Source organism: Prinia subflava, chromosome 20 (assembly GCF_021018805.1).
Source record: "Prinia subflava isolate CZ2003 ecotype Zambia chromosome 20, Cam_Psub_1.2, whole genome shotgun sequence".
NCBI classification, from domain to species: Eukaryota; Metazoa; Chordata; class Aves; order Passeriformes; family Cisticolidae; genus Prinia; species Prinia subflava.
Genome location: NC_086266.1, coordinates 5,284,686 through 5,307,509, shown reverse-complemented (window position 1 = coordinate 5,307,509; position 22,824 = coordinate 5,284,686). Strand labels below are relative to the sequence as shown.

Sequence of the window (22,824 nt, the reverse complement as noted above, 5' to 3'; positions counted from 1 at the left end):
GGAGCAAAGTTCCACAGCACCAGCTCTGCCTGGCAGCTGCTCCCAAGATTTCTCCAACAGATGCATTTTCATTACCCAAATTTTTAGCCCTTTCCTTTTGAGGCGGTGAGCACAATTCCAGGCTTTGGTATTTTTCAGGGCATAGAAAAGCCCAGAGACTCTGCAGGCACTACAGAGCTAAGGGCAGGCCTTAGCTGTCCCTGGACCCACCACTGTGATGCTGACATGCCCTTTGAACTGTTCCAGTACACTTTTACAGGAATGAGGGCTCTGCTCTTTGCCTCTGGTTTTTCGCCTGCTGCCACAGAATCCAGGCACACATCTCACAGAGCACTGGGAGCCTCCCACCACTGAATGCCTCCTCCTCAGCCTTCTGCCCTTCCCAAACACCCTTTATTTTAGTGTTTCCAGATTGTGAACTGGCAGGATGTTTCACCCCAGGCCTGGCTGCTGGCCGGGGCAGGGCTCTCTTCTCCTCCACCCGGGGAGGTAGCAGGGGAGAGATACCAGGGAGAAAAACAATCAGCTCCTTGTTTTCAGGGCAAGGAGAGCAGGCTTCGGATCCAGGGACGTCCTCAGCAAGGGGAAGGACCTCCCTATTGCAAGGCAAAGCCCCTGGAGGTGGCTCCCAGGACAAAGCCCCCAGGATTCTGCTAACACACAATAAATTTCCACCTGCCTGGGCAGACCTGTTCCTGGAGCTGACACCCCAGTTCCTGCTCACAAGCCAGGCTCTTGTTGTGGTTATTGCCTCCTTCCCAAGCTCAGGGAGTCCCATCTTCCTGCTGGGCTACAATGAGCAGTGTCCCAAGGGGCTGATTTCTGCCTTGGGATTCTCAGCTGAAAACAGGAAGGTTTTACCTCACAGGTCACAGGCAGATGCAGCTAATGCCCCCAACTTCAGTACTCTGTAAAATCCTCATGGGGAATGAAGGGGAATAAGCAGTGCAAAACACAGTGTGAAGGCAGCCCAGTCCTACAGGAGGAGACAAGTTTACCCTGAGCTGTCCCTGAGTGCAGCTGCCCTTTCCCATGGAAGATCTTGGCAGAGAAGAGAGAGGCTGCCCAGGAAATGCAGGGCTAAAGCTCCCAGCTCAGTGATGGGATGAAGAGAGCCACAGTGCCTTCAGCAGTGTGAGCTGAGGGGAAACACAACACTGCTCTTCCCTGCCTGCTCCTGCACACCTCCCTTGCAGTGCTGGGACCAAGGGCAGGACAGGCTGGGTCCCCCCAGGCTTTGCCAGGGCTGCTGGCTGCAGCCCCAGGACTTCATGGGGCACTGCTGGCACAGTGGACACTGAGAGCTCTGGGAGGAGAAGGCTGTGCCAAACATCTTTATCTCTGAAGATGCCTTTCTGACCTCCTCACCTTCAATAAGTGTTTATCTCCACTACACAACTTAATCCCCCCAAACTGCTCTGGCAGCAACTCCTGGCAGAGGCATCTTTGAGAGAGCTTTGAAAGATGCAGAAGTGCCAAGTTTCAAACCCAGCTACTCTGATACCAGCTTATCTAAGGAAAATTAATAGCTGCAGTTTGCCAAGCTACATCCATTTAGGAAACGCTCCATCACAGAACTACTTTGTGTGTTATTTCCTCTCACTGGGGAAAACAAATCAGCCCAAGAAATGCCAAAAGCCCCATGTATTGCTGTAAGGAGCACATATTTTTATCTTGCTGCTGATGTCAGACATAGAGGTGAGAATATGAAGCCTGCTCACTGTTCACAGGCTGTTGAACGCTTCCGTAGGCTCAGGGATCTCTGCTGATGGATGCTTGCATCAAAGCTGGCCTTTGCTCACCACCTCCTCATTCAGCAAAGCCCATTCCTCTCCCTAAAGCCTGAGTGTTTTCTGTACACCACCATGCTGGGTTTGGCTGGGCAGACTTAATTTCCTTCCCAGCAGTTGCTCTGTGCTGCAAACAGGGCTGATGGCACAGGGATGTTGGAGCTCTCACTGGGCAGGGGCTGCACACAGCCAGGGCCTTTCCTGCCCCTCACCCTCACCAGGGAGGAGCCTGGGGGGCACCAGGAGCTGGGGGGACACAGCCAGGACAGCTGAGCCCAGCTGAGCACAGGGATACCCCAGACCCTGTGGCCTCACCCTCAGCACATGGAGCTGGGGGAGAAGGAGGAAGGGGGGACATTCTGAGCTTGCCTTCCCAAGCCACTGGGACCTGTCATGGAGCTCTGCCTTCCTGGAACACCTGCCTGCCACGGGGGGCAGTGGATGAATTCCTTGTTTTGCTTTGCCTGCATACACGACTTTTCCTTTAGTTATTAAACTGTCTTTATCTCAACCCACGGGTTTTCTCACTTTTACTTTTCCAGTTCTCTCCCCCATCCCACTGGCGGGGAGGGAGTGAGCGGCTGTGTGGGGCTGAGTTGTTGGCTGGGGTTAAACCACGACAATCACTCAAACATGTTCTCCTTTCCCTGGGTGGCAGGAATAAACCAGGAGACAGCTTTTAGCCCAAGGGCTTGACACATGCCATGAAAAGCTCTAGGGATGTCTGTGCATAATCTTCTCAAAAATAAGGTCAAGTATGTTAGGGATAAAGTTCAGATCATAGAGCTACTTAAATGGGAGGGAATAAAAAAAGGTGCAGAGGAGGAGCAGCAGCAGCTAAGATTACACATATGTGCCGTGAAGAACATTGAGATCAAGTCTGAAGGAGGTGTGGACATTTCCTGCTTTAGAAGCAGCTTTGGAGATGAAAATAAAGGTCTGTCTTTTCACCCACCCAGGGATGATTGGCTTTTGGGATAAAACTTCCCGGAATGGTCAGAAGCATGGATGCTGCCAAGATCATTGGCTATTTTGTGCTTCAGAAACCGTGTTTCATGCAACCATAAAAACTGGTGCAAGCATCCCAAACACTGCTAAAGTAAAACTTTAGCTCATTGCAGATTCAATCTCCTCGACAGCTCTATTGAAAATTGAATATGGTTGGGGTGTAGGCCTGTGGTTTGAGGATCTGCTGGAGAGATGTCAGAAGCAAAACACCAAACATGAATGAAGGTAAGAAAAGCTACTTTCAAACCATGAATGGAGGGAGATAAGGGAGCTACCTTCGAGCTCAGGTGTTCCCCACCTGCAGCGCTGACCTGAAAACACAGTAAACAGCACACTCTGAAAATGTCAGGAGAGGTCACAACAACAGCTCTGAAATCTTCAAAGATGAGCTGGAAACAAAACAGGATTCAACCAAGCAGGAGATGAGGAATGGTAGACACAGACATATATCCTACAGACTGCAAAAAACCCCACAGCTGCATAGACATGTCCTTTCTGCCTCCAACAGCAACAGAGAAAGTCTCTTCTGTGGTAAGGTGTAAGTGCAGCCTGGGGGAAATGACACAATCCTCACCATGCAGGATGGGGCACTCCCTGTCCACATCGCTGTGTTGCTCAACTCTGACTCTCAGACACACGACACATGGTTGGTGATGTCACCTAAGCACTGGTTTCTGTCACATGGTCTCATGCCTTTCCAGGTAAAATGAAGTGTTTGAGTCAAAGGAGTGATGCTGTGCTGGCCACCCACTCGTCCTCTCTTCCATATCCACTGGGAAGAGAGGAACCTGGGAGAGAGAATGTCCTTCAGGAGGGACAGGGAATGTGTGACTGTAAGTGTGGGTTCTCCTCAGCTCCTTGGAGCAATCATTTCATGGCATAAAGGAGGAAATCAGGTTTGATTCAAGATGCTTCTGCACTGGAAATCAGCACAGGCTTGGACAATATTGAATCACAGAATCACAGAATGGCCAGGTTGGAAGAGACCTCTCGGATCATCGAGTGCAACCCAGCCCTAACACCTCAATTAAACCATGAGTGCTACATCCAGCCTTTGTTTAAACACATCCAGGGATGGTGACTCCACCACCTCCCAGGGCAGACCATTCCAGTACTTTATCACCCTTTCTGTAAAAGACTTTTTCCTGATATCCAGCCTGTATTTCCCTTGGTGCAGCTTGAGGCTGTGTCCTCTCGTTCTGTCAGTGCTGCCTGACAGAGACCAACCCCACCTGACACAGCCACCTTTCAGGGAGTTATAGAGTGTGATAAGGTCAACTACTTGCACTTGTCCTTATTTTCTTCCCATTAACCACACCCTGCAGGCAGCACAGGGAGCTGCAGCATCTTTTGGGTGCAACTGCTCCCCTCTGTCACATCTGGCTGCTCCTAAACCCGTCATCTTCCTCCAGGCTCCCCATCACCCTCGATATTTCCCAGGTTTAAAGTAGAGCCATGCTGCTGGCTAAAGAAGAGTCAAAGAAAACAAGTGGAGCTTCCAGGCAGGACAGCATCAATCGGAGGAGCGGGGCTAACCCGGAGCCTTGCAGCGGATCTGACGGCAAGGGCAGCGTCACCACCCCGCCGGCTGTTCCCATGGCTACGGGAGGATAAATCGAGTTCAAGAAACCTCGTGTCGCTGCATTATTTAACAAACAGTCACGCTCAGGAGGAAAACACAGGCAGGGACCCAGTTTAGCAGCTGCGTGGGCTGATCAGAGCCATGGATGCCCGAGTGCCTCATGGCATGGAAGGGCCCAAGCCCTGAAGCTCTAGCCCGAGCCAGGCAGGGTGTTAGCCACAGGGAGAGCCCAGCGTGGCCACAAAGAGCCGTGCTGGTCCTGCACAGCTGCCGCTGTTAGTTTAGCTTGAATGACACACAGAGTCGGAATTTGGGAGAGCAGCATCAGCAGAGAAAAATCTCTGCCCTTTGTTTGCTACTTCTTATTATATACTTATTGAAAGGTGACCATGGATTGGAGGGTGGTATTCCCACCTCTCAACCACATTGGTCAAAGAGACTGTCACACAACAATTCCTCTCCTTGGAGAAGAATGTGAAAACAATGGTAATATTTATAAATTCACCATCTCCTGTTTACATGAAAAGAGCATGAGAAGGTGCACACTTCTACTTTAATATGAACGCTCAGAAAAGTAGGAGAATCTCATGGTGACACACAGCCACAGCTGTTTGTCCACAAACACAACCGGACCTTGCACCTGGCAGAGCCCTGGATGTCTGACCCATTTATGAAACAATCCTGACCTATTTATGAAACAAAACTTCAGGAAAGGAAAGTCTGCACCTGCAAGTCTGTGTTCTGGCCCAGGCCTCAAATGCAGCACTGGGCAAAGAGGAAAGGAATGTGGGCACAAAGAAAAGCATAGGAGGGAAAAAACAGCGTGGAGGAGTTATAGGGGTGTTGGGAGAGAGGAACAGGGTTTGAGGGCAAAGGCATTGATGGGGCTTGGAGGTGCTGCTGAGAGCTGATGTTTGGAAAAGTGGTTCAGCATGGCAGCAGTGAGGAGAAACAAGAGCGGTCTGGGGGGAGCTGAGCAGGGAAAACCGGAGAAAATTGAGGTGTCTGTCCCTGTGAGTGCCCTGAGCCAGCGAGGGATGAGCAGGACTCTTCTCACCACACAATGCTTTCAGTGCTGCTGTAACCCAGCGCCTTTCCCCTTCCCCACAATCCTGCGAGGAGGAGCAGAAGGCGACCTAGATCTGTCTGTGATTCAGCAGCCAGCTGCAGAGCGCCGCGATTCTGCCGTTCTGCCATTCTGCGAGATGCCAAGGTCCGGCGGGCTGTCCCCAGGACCCCTCCCCGGGCAGGCAGTGGGGACACGAGCGGGACACAGCCAGGCCAGCAGTGCCACCGTGTGGGAGCTGTCACCTCCTTCTGCCAGGACACGGCCACCGAGGGCTGCTGCAGCGTGAAAGAGAGCAGTTGGAAGCACCAACACACATACATGTATAAATAAACTCAACTCTCACGCACTCCCCCACTCCGAAACTTAAAAAAGAATGAGAGACTTATCTGGAAAAATTTTCTCAGCCAGAAACCTGCTCCTTGCTGGAAACCAAAAGATTGTGTTGTCTCTCAAGTGTTTTTCAATAATGCCCAGAAAAATAATCTCACTGAAGTGAGACTGACAGGGCTGTAATTACCAGGGTCTTCCTGCTTGCCTGTCTTGAAAACTAGGACTTTGGCCAGTTTCCAGTGTGTTAGGACGTCTTCAGGCTCACAAGACTTGAAAAATAATGGAGAGAGATCCTGCCAGCATTTTCAGTGCCCTGGGATGAACCCCACCATGCCCCATAGATTTATGTGCACCCAGCTGGAGCAGCAAGCCTCAAACAAGTTCAGTTTTGGCTGGGAGCTTATCCTGCCCCTTCACAGTGCTCCAACACAGAGCTCCTGGAGTGCCACAGCCCATCTGATGCTAATGACAGAGGTGAAGAAGGCATTAAAAATCTCTGCTTTGTCCATGTCCCTGCTTGTGACGTGTCTGACCTCAAGTGTGGACCAATCTCTGACCCTCCTTTTGCTGGTAACATGTTTTATCAAGTCCTTTTTGCTGTCCTTCAGAGCGTGGGCAAGCTTGAACACTAATCAAGCTCTGGCCGCATGAATTTTCTCCCTGCAATGGTGAATTCTTAATTTTCCTGTGTAACCTGTCCTTGCTTCCAGTGTCCATGCACTGGGCCTTCTGTTCCCCTCAGAAATGAGTCCCTATGACAATAACCTGTCATTTTTTTTCTCCACAGGAGTGATTTTGATAAGGAATGCAGGTCAACTTGACCTTGTTGATACCTCCAACCTCAATGGAGCATAGTCCTCAGCACTGGTTCCACTTGCAGAGCCTGGTATCTCTGAGCCAAGGGCGCCTGAGGAGGTGGGGTAATCCCAGAGGAGTGCACAGAGAAATGCAGTGTAACCCCTGTGTGCAGCACAGACCACCAGGAACAGCTGATCCCGAGGGAAGGCACCAGCACAGTCAGGACTTACATGGAAACAGCGCTAGGAGAAGCTCTCTAGGCACCACTGTACATTTGTGTTGGTGTCGTGGAGCACAAGGTAAAAATCTGCCATGTAGGAGTTTAAAACAGAAATGTAACTATCATTTTTCTGGCAGACACAACTACTGCACAGGTGTTTTCACTGAACTGTCACACACATTCTTAGGTCTCCTGTGGGGAGACAGTGCTAAAGGCAGTTTTGCCTCTGATATATTGCAGCTGTGTTAATTACCAAAGAGTGGGAACAGCCTTGCCCTCACAGCTCTGGATGTGATAAAAGAGTGAGTTTGGGGCTTGGAGTCTGCTGGCCGTGCTGTGAGGAGGGAGGGACAGGAGGGAGCGAGCTGGAGCAGGAAGAGAGAAAAAGGAGAAAAAGAGCCAGGGCTGTGTGGAGCTGCCTACAAGAGGCTGCACAGAAAAGATATGAAACACTTTTAGAGCAAGGAGCTGATGCTTGGAGCCTTCTGAAATTTTACTGAAGCACTCTGAGTGTTGTGGCTGTCTCCACAACCACAGTCTCCATCCTCACACAATGCTGCTAACTTTGACGTTGCTCTCTTCTCTGTTGAAACATGCCTTTATTATCTAGTTTCCAGGTTATAAAAACTTACTTCTTGGCCTCCAGAGACAGTTGATTTCCTTTCTACTTAATGATAAAGGCTATCTTATCTGGCTTTATGGAATGCTGAACTTCAACAGTTGATAACTATCGAGCCATATGAACTGGTTGCACCCTGGAATTTGTTAATCAGAGCAAAGAATTTTCCTTCAGTAACATCCAGATAATTGTCCGAACTCTAGCAATTCTTTCCACACAGCATTTGAGCTGAAATTTTTGGTAAGGAAGTAAAGCTTCTTGTTCTGTAACAGGTCGGGAATTCTCAACAAGAAATTTATTTTTCTATCAGCAGTTTCACCATTGGAATGAAAGTCAATCAGCACATTAACTAAAAACCACCCAAATTCTCCAGAAATGATCTCATTTAAATGCACAGATTCCTCTAGAATGAAAGGCTGTCATTTTAAACAGGAAAAAGAGGTCAGGCAGTGATCAAAGAAAGCACGCACTGAAAAAAGTGCCTAATTTAATATTGGACTGTTTGAATGAGACCTGTATTGACAGATACGTGTCCCTTCACCCCGCACCCTTGGTCCGGTGACGCTGGTTCTGCACGCCCGGCGCGGTGCCTGCTCACTCCACACCCCAGACCGGTTTCGCCCGGCCCGGTGTCCCCTGTGCCCCGGCCCGGTGTCCCCCGGCCCGGTATCCCCTCCCTGTCCCCCGGCCCGGTGTCCCCTGTCCCACAGCCCCAGCCCGGTGTCCCCTGTCCCCGGCCCGGTGTCCCCTCCCTGTCCCGCACCCCGGTCCCGCAGCCGCGTCCCCCGTCGCCACAGCAACGCGAACTCGCCCCGCCCCTCACACCCCAACAGCCAATCGGAGCCGCGACACCGCGAGTGGCGGCCGCGCCGACCAATGGGTGCCGAGGGCGGGAACGCGCGGGGCGGGGCGGGGCGCGGTGACGCCATCCCCGCGCGCGCCGCCGCCGCGCCGCCGCCGCTGCCGCCGAGCCCGGCCCGCGCCGCCGCCGCGCCATGAGCCAGTTCAGCTTCGGGGCGGCCGCGCCCGGCGGCGCCTTCGGCCTGGGCGCGCCCCGAGCCGCCGCCACCACCGCGCCCACCGCCGGCTTCTCCTTCTCCGCGCCCGCCGCCACCTCCAGCGGCTTCAGCTTCGGCAGCGCGGCGCCGGCGGCGGGCGGCGCCCAGCCCGCGCCGCTCTTCTCCTTCAGCAGGCCGGGCACGGCCCCGCAGCCCTCCGGCTTCAGCTTCGGCTCGGCCGGCGCGGCCCCCGCGGCCCCGGCAGCCGCCGCCTTCCCGCTGGGGTGAGAGCGCGGGCCGGGCGGGGCGCGGGCAGCGGCAGCGAGGGCGGGAGGCAGCGAGGGGTGGATGGAGCGGGGTCCTGGCGGCGCTGGGCGAGGGCTCTGCGGGGCTCTGCGGCGAGCGAGCCTCGGCTGCTGTGCCTGGCACTGCCCAGCGCCCTGCACTGCTCGCCTCAGCCAGCCCTGGCGCCTGTCCCGGCTGATGTTTTCATGCGGGAGCTCTTACACGTGCTGCGAAGGGGATGCTCCACGTTTCCGTCTGCAACTGGGCTGCAGACGCGTGCCCAAGGAAATGCTAAAGCTCTGCTACCGAATATAAAACGTCTTCTTCTTTCTGGCTCGAATCTGGAGTGCCCTGAATGTTTTCTCGGCAGCTGGGGAGTGATTTGTCATGAAGGCGAGGCTGTGGGTTCTGGGCTGGTTCTGCACAACTGCTGCTGTCACAGCTTGCCAGATGGCAGCTGTGGGAAGGGAGCTCCAATGGGCACGGAGCAGAAAAAACCTGCCTTGTGCAGAGGGAGTGAAAATGGTGAGCTGAGAGAAGCAGCAGCTTCACTATGCTGCCATAAGATGTCCTGTGATGCCTGGGTGGGTGGAGGAAATGAAGGGAGAGTCAGTAGAAAGAGCCCTAATGGGCCATGGCAGGTGACAGCAGCTGGATAGAGACTCTTGTCAGAATGGGGACACAAGCCTGGCCAGGTGTGCATCTCTTTGAAAGGAGGTTCCTGCTGTCAGCAAATGGTCAGGGAGAAAGCCAGCTGTGTGCTTGAGTGGATGTGTGTCTCAAGCAGATTGCCTTCTCTTCTTTTCTTCCCTAGGACAAACACACCCAAAGTGAACTTTGGAGCCAGCACTGCCACTCCAGCTCCTGGGATCACGGGGGGCTTTTCCTTTGGTGCCCCCGTGGCCACCAGCACGCCCTCGAGTCAGGCAGCAGCGCCGTCGGGCTTTGCCTTTGGCTCTGCTGGCCCCAGCAGCACCAGCACGGCAAGCACGGGGACCACAGGAGGCTTCACCTTCTCCAGTGGCACCACGGCCCAGGCGGGAGCGGCCGGGTTCAGCATCGGCACCGCGGCTCCGCAGGCCACGTCCGCAGGGCTGACCTTTGGCTCGGCCCCCGCGGCTGCTGCCACCACCAGCACGGCCACCCTGGGAGCTGCCACCCCGTCAGCAGCGCCCTTCAGCCTCGGGGGGCAGCCCACAGGTGGGTAACAGCCTGGGAGCAGCTGGAGCTGGGAACCTTTGCCAGGGGGAGATCTGAGGGTGGAGTGGAGCTCTGCAGCCTCTGGCTCCTGCGGGGGCAGAACGGGGCGAGGGGCTGGAGCCAGAGGTGTTTCTGACAGGCCTCTGCAGGGTCTGCAGTGCTGGCACCAATTGCTCTTCAGGCTGGAGGAGGAAAGTCCATCTTCTCCTTTTGCTCCTGCTTCCAGGTCTGACCTTTGGGGCACAGCCTTCCACAGCAGCCACCAGTACAACCACGGCAACGCTGACCACAAGCACCAGCCAGGCCCCCACCCTGTCCTTTGGGACCAAGCTTGGAGGTAGGAACTGTTCTGGAAGACAATTGCTCAAGGCTTGGTGGAATCTGCTCTCCTCCTGGAAATATTTGTCTGTTGAAAGTAGACAAATATCTTATCCTGGGGTGTGGGAAGTGGCCAGAAGTGTTTGTTCCTGTCAGTTTGCCCTGGCACTGGTGATCTGTGACAGCTCCTAGAGCCACTGGACAGAGTGTCCTGTGCTTCTGATGGTGTCCCCCATGCCAGATTCTGTTCTTTGCTAGACTGGGGAGCACAGTGGAAGGGAGGTGCAATCTTAAAGGGCACATGGAGAAAGAAAGGGAGAATAAGAGGAAAAGAAGTTAAAATGCTGACACCCCCAGGACCCAGGCGTGGCTGGGACTTTGTGTCACCCTCCCAGCAGGGTTGTTGTGCAGTGGGTGGGAGCTGAGTGTGCTGTGCCTGTACACACGGGGCTGTTTGTCTCTGCAGTCACATCCACAGCTGCCACCACGGCCTCCAGCACCAGCAGCACCTCAGTGCTGGGCTCCACGGGGCCCTCGCTGTTTGCATCTGTGGCACCTTCTTCAGCCCCAGCCTCCTCCACCACCACCACAGGCCTCTCACGTGAGTCTCTGCAGGCACTTTGGCCCTGGGGCACTAAAGCAGCAGCAGGGCTGCTGCTCCTGTGCCTGCTGCAGCTGCTGCTGCTGCACGGGCAGGGGGAGCAGGCTGGGCACAGCTTTTCCACGGGGCCCTGCATTCCATGGCTTCTGCAGCCTGTTCAAGCTGTCTTCTCTTTACAGTTGGTGCCACCTCCACTGCTTCCACTGGGACAGCCAGCCTGGGGACACTTGGCTTTGGATTAAAAGTTCCTGGGACAACAGCTGCCACAACAAGCACTGCCACTGGTAGGAACGTGTTGCTGAAAGTCACTGAAGGGAAGGGAGACTCAATTCAGTGCTCTGGAGAGGTGTAAAAGGCCGTGTTAGAGTAGCAGCCCAGCAGTTGTGATTTGTAAAGCTCTCAAGTAACTGAAAACAGCTCAGTCTGTCTTTCTGAGCCTTTTCCATCTCTTTGTGACAACGTAGCAGTTCTCTTATGCACTGCAGTGGTGCAGGGGAGGGCCTGTGTGTGCTGGAAGTTCTTGGTTCTAACAGTAAACCCTGAGGATACTGACAGGGGTGTGGGTCAGGGATGTCTTCATTCCCTTCTGACAGAGGTGGGATTTCCTGTGGGTCCCTTCAGAGGGATCTGCTGCAGCTCCTGCAGCCATGGGCAGTGCAGCCTGGAGCTGCTCTCTGTTTGTGAGGTACCAGGGGTGTCCTCTTCTGTTGCTGCACTTGAATCTCTTCCTGCAGGCACCACTTCTGCCTCTGGCTTTCCTTTGAACCTGAAGCCATTGACCACGACTGGTGCCCTTGGAGCTGTGACCTCCACAGCTGCCATAACCACAACCACCACACCCAGGTGGGTGTTCTGTCCCCACTGAGCAGCTCCTGCCTGGGCCAGGAGCAGCTGCAGTGTTCCTGCTGGCATCTGGAGGAGGCAGGGGAAGAAGGGAGGGTTGTGGGGTTTCTCTGTGCTCACCTTGTGTCCTGTGCTGCCCCTCACTCCCTCTCAGTGCCCCCCCAGTGATGACTTATGCCCAGCTGGAGAGTTTGATAAACAAGTGGAGCCTGGAGCTGGAAGACCAAGAGAAGCATTTCCTCCATCAGGCGACACAGGTCAATGCCTGGGACCGGATGCTGATCGAGAATGGGGAGAAGGTGAGGTGACCTCCAGGGGAACCCCTTCTGCTTGCTTAGCTCCCTAAAGGCCTCCCTGCTACAAGTGCAGCAAGCCTTGGAGTGGGATTTTCTCCTTGTAGTAGAAATTGATGGGAGCTGCACCTGGGTGCTTTTCCAAATCTTGCTGTATCTGGTCTTTGGGCCTTGGGGTTGGAAATCTCTTCTGTGATTCTGCTCTGTGACACCAAGTTCTCTTAAGAGGGGATCATTCCAAGCTGACCCTCCCTTATTCCATCTTTGGTCTGTAAATCTTTATGTGACCATCTCTTGTTTCCAGGAGAACTTGCAGGGTACTGCTTTCTCCCTCCCACCTCTCTTCTTTGGAGGGCTGACCTGTTGGTTTTCAAGGTGTAATGAAATGTCTTGTGTTTGCAGATCACCTCCTTACACAGAGAAGTAGAGAAGGTCAAGGTTGATCAGAAGAGGTAGGAGACTGGGAGCCCTTGCAATGATTTCATTTCTCCTCTGCATTCTCCTGCCTGCTTGTGTGACAGCTCTGCAATGTCTGCAGCACGAAAGGGAAGCACTTGGCATTTTCTCTTGGCAGGCTGGATCAGGAGCTCGACTTCATTCTGTCCCAGCAGAAGGAGCTGGAGGACTTGCTGACCCCTCTGGAGGAGTCTGTCAAGGAGCAGAGCGGGACCATCTACCTGCAGCACGCCGACGAGGAGCGGGAGAGGACGTGAGCACCGCCCTGCTGGGATGGGGATCAGCACTGCCCTGTGCCCACAGCACTCAGCAGGAGACACAGCTGGGCTGGGTGACAGGATTAGCAATCAGTGGCTGCTCTCAGATATTTAATCCTCTTCCATGCATGGCAACTTACATTTTACTCATAAAAACTAGAACAGTGAGTGGAAGGCCCTGAATTGACATGAAAAGCTCTTTGGATGTTGGTGTAATCAGCTGTCTGGGAAGAGGTTACTAATTTTGGCATAATCTCAGAAAATAATGATTCTTTAGTAACAGAAGTGGTGACGGCAGAGTGAGCTATGTGTGGCACAAGTATCCTCACAAGCCTTTAGTGCATCATAGCAGGGTAATTAAAGGCAGTGTTTGTGTGGTTCAAGAAATAAGAAATCTTGAATCCAGGCTTACTGCTTTCCTCAGTTCCCACAAAGCTTTCCAGGAAGTCCTCCACTCTTTTGCTTGTCTGTAGATCAAGAAAGACGGGTTGGGAGTCACTTCTTGAGGGTGAAGAAGCCTCTCTGGGTGCTGTTCCCAGCTCTCTGCCAGCCTTGGCTGCAGATGTGGAACCTCATTCTGATTGCCCATAGTTGGTGGGACTGTTAGCAGGTCTTCAAAGTTCTCCTCAGCCATTCTGATCTTGGTTCCCTTGTGCTCTGCAGCTACAAACTGGCTGAAAACATCGATGCGCAGCTGAAGCGAATGGCACAAGATCTGAAGGACATCACTGAGCACTTGAACACATCAAGAGGCCCAGCAGACACGAGTGATCCGGTAGATACAAGCTTCTATTATTTATGATTTATATTAAATTGATCTTGATGCTCCTTATGGCTTTACTCAGCAGCTTTTTTTCAGTAAAAATTTCCCTTCACTATTGCAGGCTGAGTTTTTCCGTACTAGTTTTTAATTTTGCCACTTCTAACCTAAGGTGATGAATGTTCTGCTGCTGCCTAGGTCTAAATTAAAATAAGCCAAAGCCACAGACGTATCAGCTAAACTCTGCCATTTTCTTGCTGCTAAGGAGAAGCAAAGTAGCAGTGTTGCTGCACAAACTTCCCTGGCAAGTGGCTGCTGCCTTAGGGAAGCTGTGCATGGAGAATCTTGCCTTGGACTCCTCTTGGTCTTTATGCAGTTTCACAACTGATTTGCACCTTCTCTCTCTGCTCAGCTTCAGCAGATCTGTAAAATTTTGAATGCACACATGGATTCCCTGCAGTGGATTGACCAGAACTCAGGTGAGATTTGTCCTGCAGCCTTTTGGGAATGTGAATTGAAAGCAGGAGCCTCTGTATGTGTTCATCCCTGACTTCCTGAGGAATCTTCCTCCTCACCTTCAGTGGCACTGCTCCTTCTGGGCTTGAATTCTGCTGATGTGCCTGATCAGAGGCCTCTGATGAGAAGTTACTCCTGGCAACTGCTGCTGTTTTACCAAAAAGCCCTGCTCTGAATGTTTTTCTTTCTCCTGCAAGCAAAACTATGCTGGGTTGTGTTCTGGGGTGACTGGGACATTAATTCTTGTTTCTGCCACAGCTGTGCTGCAGAGGAAGGTGGAAGAGGTGACAAAAGTTTGTGAGAGTCGCCGCAAGGAGCAGGAGCGCAGCTTTAGGATCGCCTTTGATTGAAACACTCCCGAGTTCAAAGGATGGATATAAGGCTTTACAGAAAACAGAGATATTTGGGAACTGAGGACTGAAATGATGACCTGATTTTGTGTCTTTTCTTACAATAAAATGTGTTGTTTGTTCCAAAGACAGTCTTTTGTTGTGTTGGATAGGAGAAGCTGAGAAACTGCCTGAAGTTTGTGTGGCAAGTGTGGTCTCTGTGCTCTAGCTGTGCCTGCAGACTGGTGACATACACAAATGCTGCTTTGGGGGCTCAGGGCAGTCTCAGTTTCCAAGGGAGTCAGCAGAGCTGGGAGTCTCTGAGGACTGAAGTGTGGACACACTCCTGCAGCAGCAGCGTTCAGCACACTTAGTCCACACTTGTGAACTATAAACATCAATAAGTACACACTAAGGAAAGAGCACAGTAAGTGCATTTATTTACCTGGCCTCTTCCCCCCCATCCTTGCCACAACAGTGTACAGAGAAGAAGAGCCCAGGCCCCAGCTCTCCCTTCCCCACTCTGAGATTACTGGACCTGCACGTTGGCTCCCAGCAGTCTCAACTGTCCCGGGTTCAAGCACAGACTTCCCCCAGCTCACTGCAATCCACAAAGCTGCTGCTTCTCCCTCCCTCAGGTGGCAGGAGCGTTCTCTGCAGCAGAGGAGCTGGGCGTGGCCGAGTCAGCCTCTGGCAAATCCTTCCTGCTTCTCCCAAAGGCGATCACCAGGGGCTTCCCCTGCAGCCTGTAGCCGTTCAGCAGCTGCAGGGCGCTCTGGGCTGACTCTGTGTCTGCAAGGAGAGGGCACAGTGGGCACCCAGCAGGTGTTCCTGTGGCTGTTCCCATCTGTGGCCCCTCAGCCTGCTCCAGTGCAGTGAGGGCACCCTGCAGCCAGGCTGATGTGCTGAGTGAACACTACACAGGGCAGGATGCATCACTTCCACCCTGCTAAATCCTCCTCCCACCCAGGGAAAGGGCTATGGAACGACAGGAAGAGCAGGGAGTAAATTCCCCTGCTTCCCCTTGGAAAGCAGGCTTGGCAGCAGCACAGTGCCCTGCAGGAGGCTGTGACACCTTTGGGAGTCAGGGAAGCACTGAGAGGCACAAGGCAGCAACTCACCAGGGAAGGTGATGAAGGCCTGACCCCTCATCCGGCCGCTCAGGAGGCGGAACTGGATCAGCGGGCTGTCCTCCCTCTGGAAGCGAGCAAACAAGGACACCAGGTCCTTCACTGTCACTCGGGGGGCCAGGTTCTTCAAATACAGCACCTGTAACAGAGGCACAGAGGGTCACTGCGGGGCCTGACAGTAAAAGAGGGACTCCATAGACATTTTGTATGTTGTGAGCAGGTCAGGGCTGGAAGCAGGAACTCTCGAAGTTTATTTACAAAGTCACTTATATACATTTCTTATAATGACCATCGATTGGAGGATGGAATCTCCACCTTCCAATCCCACTGGTCAAGCTAACTGTCAGTCACCTTTCTCCTCCCAAATAGAAATATGTAAACAATGAAAGACAGTTAGCAAAATATGGCCAGTGTTTACATTAGCAAGCGGGAGAGAAGCTACACATTCTCTTTCAATATGAGCACTCGACACACAGGAAAAAACCTCATGGCAACACACAGAGGGTCAGCCAGCCTTTGCCATGCACAGACACCTTTCAGCCTGGCCCCAGGTCTGTACAGCTCCACGGTGTGAATTAGCTCACCCTCACACCCACATGCTAATGATGGCATTTAGAGGACAGGTGGGTGTACAGATAAAAGCAGCTCTGAACTCAAAGCATCACCATGCTTGCCTGCATCAAGCGCTGACAGTTTCAGTTTATTATGAAACAGCTCCATTTATTCAGTTTATTTATAAATGCAATAATCTCTAGCTATCAGATAGCACAGGTTGAGGAAGGTGACAGCAGGCCCAAACAGACAGAACACACCTTGACAGGTGACCTGCTGGAGCCAGGGAGGGCTGTGCTCACAGGTACAACTCTGCCAGGCTGAGTCCAAGGTCCCTTTTCCCCCCAGAGTGGAGGCTGCTCTCCCCCTTGGACTGGGGAATTGGCCAAGTAACCTCAAGGCAGCAGCAAAGAGGAGCCTTTGCCTGCTGACACAGCTTCAGGGCATCCTGCTGAGCAAGGATAAATCCTGGTCCATCTCAGCTTACCCTGCTGGGCTCCCCTGCATGGTAGGATGAGAACCTGGGTATTTTCCGGAGCTCTTCCTCCGAGAGGCGGTTCTTGAGGATCTCCTCTTCTGGGACAAACTCGACTGGCTCTTTGATAACCACAGGCCTTGGAGGGGACTCGTGGGGCTTTGTTGCAGAAGCACTGGGACCTGCTGCCTGTTCTGCTTGCTCTTCCTGGTCTGGAAGTGGCAACTCCTCAGTCATAGCCCTCTGTGGGGTCGGGGAAGGGGACAAGCAGGGGTCACTTGCAGCAGACTGGACTTTTTCAGGGCATTTCTTGCTCAACAGCTCTTGGTAAACACTCTCCAGATGAATCATGGGGTCCTTTTCATCTGTTCCCCTCTTCTGAGAGTCATCTAATTCATAACAGAGATACATGGTAACCATCACCAATAACCTGGAAAACACACAGATTGCACAAAGAGACACAGAAAGGAGAATCCCTGTTTCACCCCAGCCTCTGTGCCCAGGCCCTGCAGGTTGTTTAAAACAAGAGCAGCCCCAGTGCTGGTTCCCCAGCTCAGGATGAACCTGCAGAGAGTAGCAGCTCCACCCATGCTACATCAGAGCTCTTTTCTTCAGAGATGCCCTCACTTGTTTATCTGCAGCCACATTTCAGCACTTTCTAGTGACTCCTTCAACACACCTTTCTCCTCCTGCATCCAGCCAGGATGGCCCATCCTGCCTTTGTGTACCACTACATGGAACAGAAATATTTTGCTTTCAAGGACATCAGATTAAGCTCCTAGGTTTAAAGAAGGTCCATGGCATGGACTTATCAATGATCTCTTTTAATTCTCTTTAATGGAAATGAGGACAAATGTGAGAGCAGCATCTCCCAGCCTTCAACTGGATCCAATTCCACTTCAGGGATGAACAAGTCATTCCTTCTTTGACTTGCTCTGTGCCTTCGCTTCCTTCACCCCCTGCAGTTACCTCAGAGAAGGAACAGTCTCCAGTCCCACACAGGCACCTTGTGTAACTCAGATCTCGAGGCTCTACCAAAGCATCACCCTGGTCCCTCTCCCACACCCTGAGCTGCACTACATACAACACACCAAGGAGATCCACACTCTCCAGAAATGGACTTTAAAAGCCTCTATATTAAACCCTTCACAGAACCCACTATCTGTCTGCTCCTGTAAGAGAGGAAAATATCTCCTCCCACACAGCACCAAAGCAGACCCACATCCTTTGGGCCAGCAGGCCAGACAGAGATGTGTTTGGCTCCCACAACTCGGCTGTGTTTGCCCACAGACCTTGGTGGTAGAGGGCCCGGAGGAAGGAGTGCCGGTCTGTGCCCTGGAAAAGCGCGTTCTCGATCTCCATCTCCCGCCGGCTCAGCTGCTTGCTGCCCGCAAACCTCTGCGGCAGCGCCAGGATGCGCCGCCGCTCCTCCAGCTTCTCCTGGATGGCATCCAGCCGCTCCTGCGTGGCCTCCGGGGCTGCCCCCAGCCCAGAGCCCTGCAAAACAGCCACGGCTGGGCTCAGGATGGCTCAGGGATCCTGCTCGGGGTGAGTCATGTTGGAGTCTAGAACATCCCTCTGGTCACCCTGGAGGGTTTGGAGACCGGACAGGGGGTCTGGGATCTGTCCAAGGGGCTCAGCCAGCCTCACACAGAGCCCAGGAGGACACTGCCTCTGATCCCTGGCCATGGCAGTGAATGCCCACATTGTAGGAAGAATCACAAGCTGAGAAAATTCAAAATAAGTAGTATTTAGTTTATCATAGAATGTAAATGTAGAATCTAGGATTCTCAGTATATGGGGTTGAAGAGGCAAGATGGAGGAATTGGGGAGTGGCCCCTGTGCTCCTTGTTCTTGTTCTCGTTCCCCATTTTTTGCTGAGTTGGATCTCAAGGATTGGTTTAGAGTAGAAATGACATGTTAACACAGGTAGTAAGTATTGGTGTGATTCTGTAAATAAAAAGTATGTTTTGGACGGTGGTTGGATCGGGGGAATGGTACAAAAGGTCCAGGACTCTCTGATCCACCCAGTCTGCTGCATGTCCTGCTCTGCTGGGGATGCCTCACAGAGCTGAGACAGAACTAAGATAAGGGACCCTGCCAGGGAGGCCTGGCAGAGCTGGGAAAGAACTGAGATAATGAAGAATAAACAACCTTGGAAACATGCACTGGCGGACTCAGCTTGTTGTCTCTACCTTCGGTGTGAAACACTTAGGGCAAAGAGAAGACAAAAAACCTTATTACCTCTGGGAACAGCAACCCCGAGGAGAATCTCAGGGAAAAGCAACCCTGAGAAGTCAAATCTCACAGCTCGAGTCAAACCTCACAGCTCGAGTCAAACCTCACAGCCCCAGTCAAACCTCACAGCCCCAGTCAAACCTCACAGCCCGCAGTGGCTGCAATTCGGAACCATCCCCCAGGGCACCAAGAGGTCCTGTTACTGCAAGGGTAGGACAAATACAACCACACAGTTCTTGAGGGAAGTGGAGAAACAGCTCCTTTCTCATGACCTGCCTGTGCTGCTTCTGTCTCCCTCTGTCCCTGCTGCCTCTGACAGCTACAGCCATTTTCCACAGCCACCACCAGTGCACAACTATCCTCTGGCAATGTTTCCCCACACCTACAGCATTCCCAAGCTCAGGTTTCCACCAAGCTCTTCATCTGTGACCCTGAGAACCTCATTTGTTGAAAAGTAGACCCCCAGCTGCTGCTTGGCACCCAAGGGGAGGTTTATGCTGAGGACTAACATCACTGAGCCAGCTTCCAGAAACCACACAGGAACTGCAGCACAGCTCACCTGCGAGGAGGGAGCATCCCTGGGTAAACAAACCTCACTGCACAGCCACTCCATGCTGCCAAAGCACAGCAGCTCTGAAAGGGCATTTCTGCTCCCCCCTCCACCTCAATCAGAACACAGAGAACACGCTCTTATGGGGCTGTGGGTGGATTGTCTGTTCTCAAATTCAGTTTGAGAATTGCTGTGGCAGATCCTTCTGCCTCGGGCAAGAAACCAGCCTTTCTGCCTGCACTGAGCACAACCTAACAGAGTTTCCCATGGTACCTCTGCCCCACATCTGCACAGCTTCTTCCATTCACCATTTCACAGCTTCCCTGAGGCACAAAAGGCTGTTTATATGGAAAAGCAATTCCCGGAAATCATTTGTTGTACTTTGTTTTCAAAAAAGCTGCCACTTAGCAGCTGAAAATAACAGAAATCTGCACTCAGTACTTTGCCAAGAGCTCCCCAGGCAATCTGAAGTTCTCTCTGTTTCAGCTGACATTATTCATCACTCGTGGTGGAATCTTTCACTCAGGGCCTCCACCTCCAAAGCTGCACATCACTACCTCACTTAGGCTTTCTCCCTAAATATTCTTCTCTCAGAACCTGTAGAAGACATACCCTGATGTCACCATTTTTTTCTGTCAGAGCAGTGTTTTCCATATAAATCATTTTTTCTGAACTTCCCAGAATTCATTCCATACTAAATATAGCAGCTGGTACTGATGACATTGATTTTGATTCTTAAATTAACACCACCCCTCTCTACACCAAGCTTTAATCAGGCCACACCGGGTCTGGATTTGCATTTAAACACCAAAACAAGCAATTAGTTCAGCTGAAAAGAGGCAAACGCCTGAATACACTCTCTCCTGCACACAGCTATCACTCAGAGGAGACAGAAGCCAAGGATCAGTCCAAGTCCCGTTTTGCATTTTCTAGTTTGGCAAATTAAGAGCAGGACACTCCAGTGAACCTGACACAGGACAACCACAAAAGCCTCTTGTCTCTAGAATGTGAAAAAAAAAAGGGTGAAGGTGGGGAAAGGGGAAAAACCTGCTGGAAGAGCACCCAGGAAGGAGCCAAGGCACTGCCACAACACACTTGGTCTGACAGCTCTGCACCATTTTCACGTGGCTGTCCCAGGGCCCCTGAAGCACCTGCAAGCCCCTAAGGAGAATACTTCCTACAAATAGCCATCCCAAATCAGCAGTGGGATCCTGGGATGCATCAGGATACTCAGAGGAGGATGCTGAGGTGCTTTAAATACTTTCTCCTTCTCTTCTGGAATTTAAATTCTTCATACACAGCTATAAACAGGTGAAATGATCTGTTTGAGATCAAGGCAGGGGCAGGAATACACTCATGTCTGCTGTGCTCCAGAGGACATTCCTGTCTCCACCATATCTTTTAACACTGACCATTCCACCAAAAAAAAGAGGCCACAAGAAACATAGGACAGTGCTGGGCTAAAGGCAAGGGATACAAGGAGTGGCCACTCTTTACCAATGAGTTACGAAGGACTGGAATTTTCTACCAGAGTGCCACAGGATTAGAGGAACCTGACCACGCTCACACGAGAGCAGAGCATGCCCACCTTCCTTGCTGAAGCCCGGTTCTTCCAGAGCAGGATCTCCGAGTCAGAGAGCCCCAGCTCCCGGAGAGAGGAGATTTCCTTGTCACTCTCCTGCAGGGCCTGGAACTGCGACAGGCTCAAAGCCCCCGCGGCCTCCTCCCCAAAAGGTTTGTAAAAAGCTGCAGGGGCAAAGCATCTCCGCTTCGACTTGCACCTGTGAGCCAAACAACACAACAGCACAAACAGCTCAGCACCGAGGTGTTGGAGCCCTGGATGCTGAGAATATCAGGCTCTCTGCTTTGACAGGTAGTGACCCTCAGGAGGGCACTGACTGTGACCTGAGGCTGTGGGAAAGGCTCCCAAAACTGAATGACAGCACTGGGAGTGTGTGTGTGTAGTTTATGTAGGAGTGTGTACTGGCACAGGGTGAAATACTTAGAGTTTGGGGATATAGAATATAGTAATATATATAAGGAACATTGCCTGGGTCCTTTTCTCTCTTTTCTTCCTTTTTCTTCACATTCTTCTTCCTCCTTCTTCTCAGGTTTGGTGATCTTTTCTAATTAGTCAGTGAAAGCCCACATCACGGACATTGAGTGATCTTTGATTGGGTTATAAAATAACTTGGGTGTCTGGTTTTAATTGGTTTGCTTATCATTTAAAAGTCTTTGAATCGAGTTAGGAGTAGCCATTTACTTGCCTTGTAAGAGCTCACACCTTGTGAGACTGAACATAGATAAGAAATAATAAACATCCAAGTCCAAACAAGATACCACTATCTTCTGTCCACACCTAGCAAGAACTAACAACCTCCACACTGAGGAACTGGGGGACAGGAAGGGGCTGGTCTCTCTTAAACCAGACCTGGGCCAGACCAGGACTTACTGCTCGATGGAGACAGTGGTGTCCAGCTGGTGGTGAAGGAGGCTCTTCAGCTGCCTCTCTCCTTCTGTCTCCAAGTCCTCCAGGAGAAGCTCATCGCTGGACAGGCTGCTGTTCACCCTGGGGCACACAACCACAGCACAGGCATGGTCAGCAGGGCAACGGGGGAAACACTGCTCAAAAATCCTTGCTACAGCTCCTCCACCTCTTGGGCTGTTTTTGTGGGATTTAAAAAACAAGGAACCAAAACTACGTGACCAAAGCTCTCTTTAACATTACCAGAAAAGTCAACAGATTTGGGGCTACTTTGAGAACATTAAAGAACCCCAAGGAGTATTCGGGGTTTTTTTTTGTATTGGTGGAGGGGCTGTTTACTATAAAATCATATGCCATGATTTTTATTGACCGAAATGGTCGTGCATCAGCATCTACACAGACACTGCCGATTTCAAACGTGCCAGGGGAGAAAGAAGTGAAACCGTGAAACGCTGAAGAGAAACTGAAAATTTCAACAGCGCCCTTCCCTTTCCGGGGCAGACAGACCCCAAACCCGCCCAGCCCCAGCCCCGCAGCGGGGCCGTGCCGCGCTCCCTCCCCGCCCGCTCCGGGCCCTGGGGGAGGCACCGGGCCCGGGCCGCGACGTGAGGGCGGTCTGGGGACCCCGGGCACCCGCGGATCCCCGGCTCACCGGCGCATGGCCCCGCCGCTCCGCAGCTCCGCACTCCAAGGCCCGGCAGCGCCCGCGCCGCGCCGGAGCCGCCCCGGAAGGAGCGGAGGGGGCCGGGGCTTGCGGGGATATCGGGGCTTGTGGCGGTGCCGGGGCCCCCGGCCCGGCCCCGAGCGGAGCCCTCGTGTGGGCAGGGCCTCACGGCTGCCAGGCTCCCCCACAGACGCTCGCTCCCTCCCTCTGCAGCTAAACTGAGAAAATTTAATGCGGGGTTCATGGGAGCGGAAGGGATCGCTCATCAAATGCCGTCACAGGCTCAACTTAGGGATGTGAATTAGGTTTAATGCTGACTAAAGCAGCGCGGGATAATGGGAAGTAAAATGAACTCTCGGAAACACCTTCTCCCCCTGCCGTCCCTCGTACCCCGCTGTATCTCCACGGGGATGAGGGTCATGGTCAGGTCCTCACCCGTGCTTTTCCCGATGCTCAGG

At 52.5% G+C, this 22,824-nt stretch overlaps 2 protein-coding genes across 2 annotated transcripts; one reads left to right on the top strand and one right to left on the bottom strand.

Moving 5' to 3' along the window:
- Window positions 1-8,339: 8,339 nt before the first annotated feature.
- Window positions 8,340-14,420, top strand: LOC134560680 (nuclear pore glycoprotein p62-like). The gene is made up of 12 exons (XM_063416920.1): window positions 8,340-8,698; window positions 9,514-9,899; window positions 10,126-10,236; window positions 10,684-10,818; window positions 10,998-11,102; window positions 11,553-11,661; window positions 11,816-11,960; window positions 12,357-12,406; window positions 12,529-12,663; window positions 13,331-13,442; window positions 13,840-13,906; window positions 14,202-14,420. Exons 1-12 carry the CDS (start codon window positions 8,412-8,414, stop codon window positions 14,291-14,293), a joined length of 1,734 nt encoding a protein of 577 aa, XP_063272990.1. The 5' UTR covers window positions 8,340-8,411; the 3' UTR covers window positions 14,294-14,420.
- A 264-nt stretch (window positions 14,421-14,684) lies between these two features.
- Window positions 14,685-22,647, bottom strand: RBM41 (RNA binding motif protein 41). The gene is made up of 7 exons (XM_063416922.1): window positions 22,355-22,647; window positions 21,670-21,786; window positions 20,806-20,998; window positions 17,722-17,926; window positions 16,442-16,818; window positions 15,394-15,541; window positions 14,685-15,064 (listed from the first exon to the last, which is right to left on the bottom strand). The coding sequence occupies exons 1-7, from the start codon at window positions 22,630-22,632 to the stop codon at window positions 14,907-14,909; spliced, it is 1,476 nt and encodes a 491-aa protein (XP_063272992.1). The 5' UTR covers window positions 22,633-22,647; the 3' UTR covers window positions 14,685-14,906.
- Window positions 22,648-22,824: the final 177 nt, after the last annotated feature.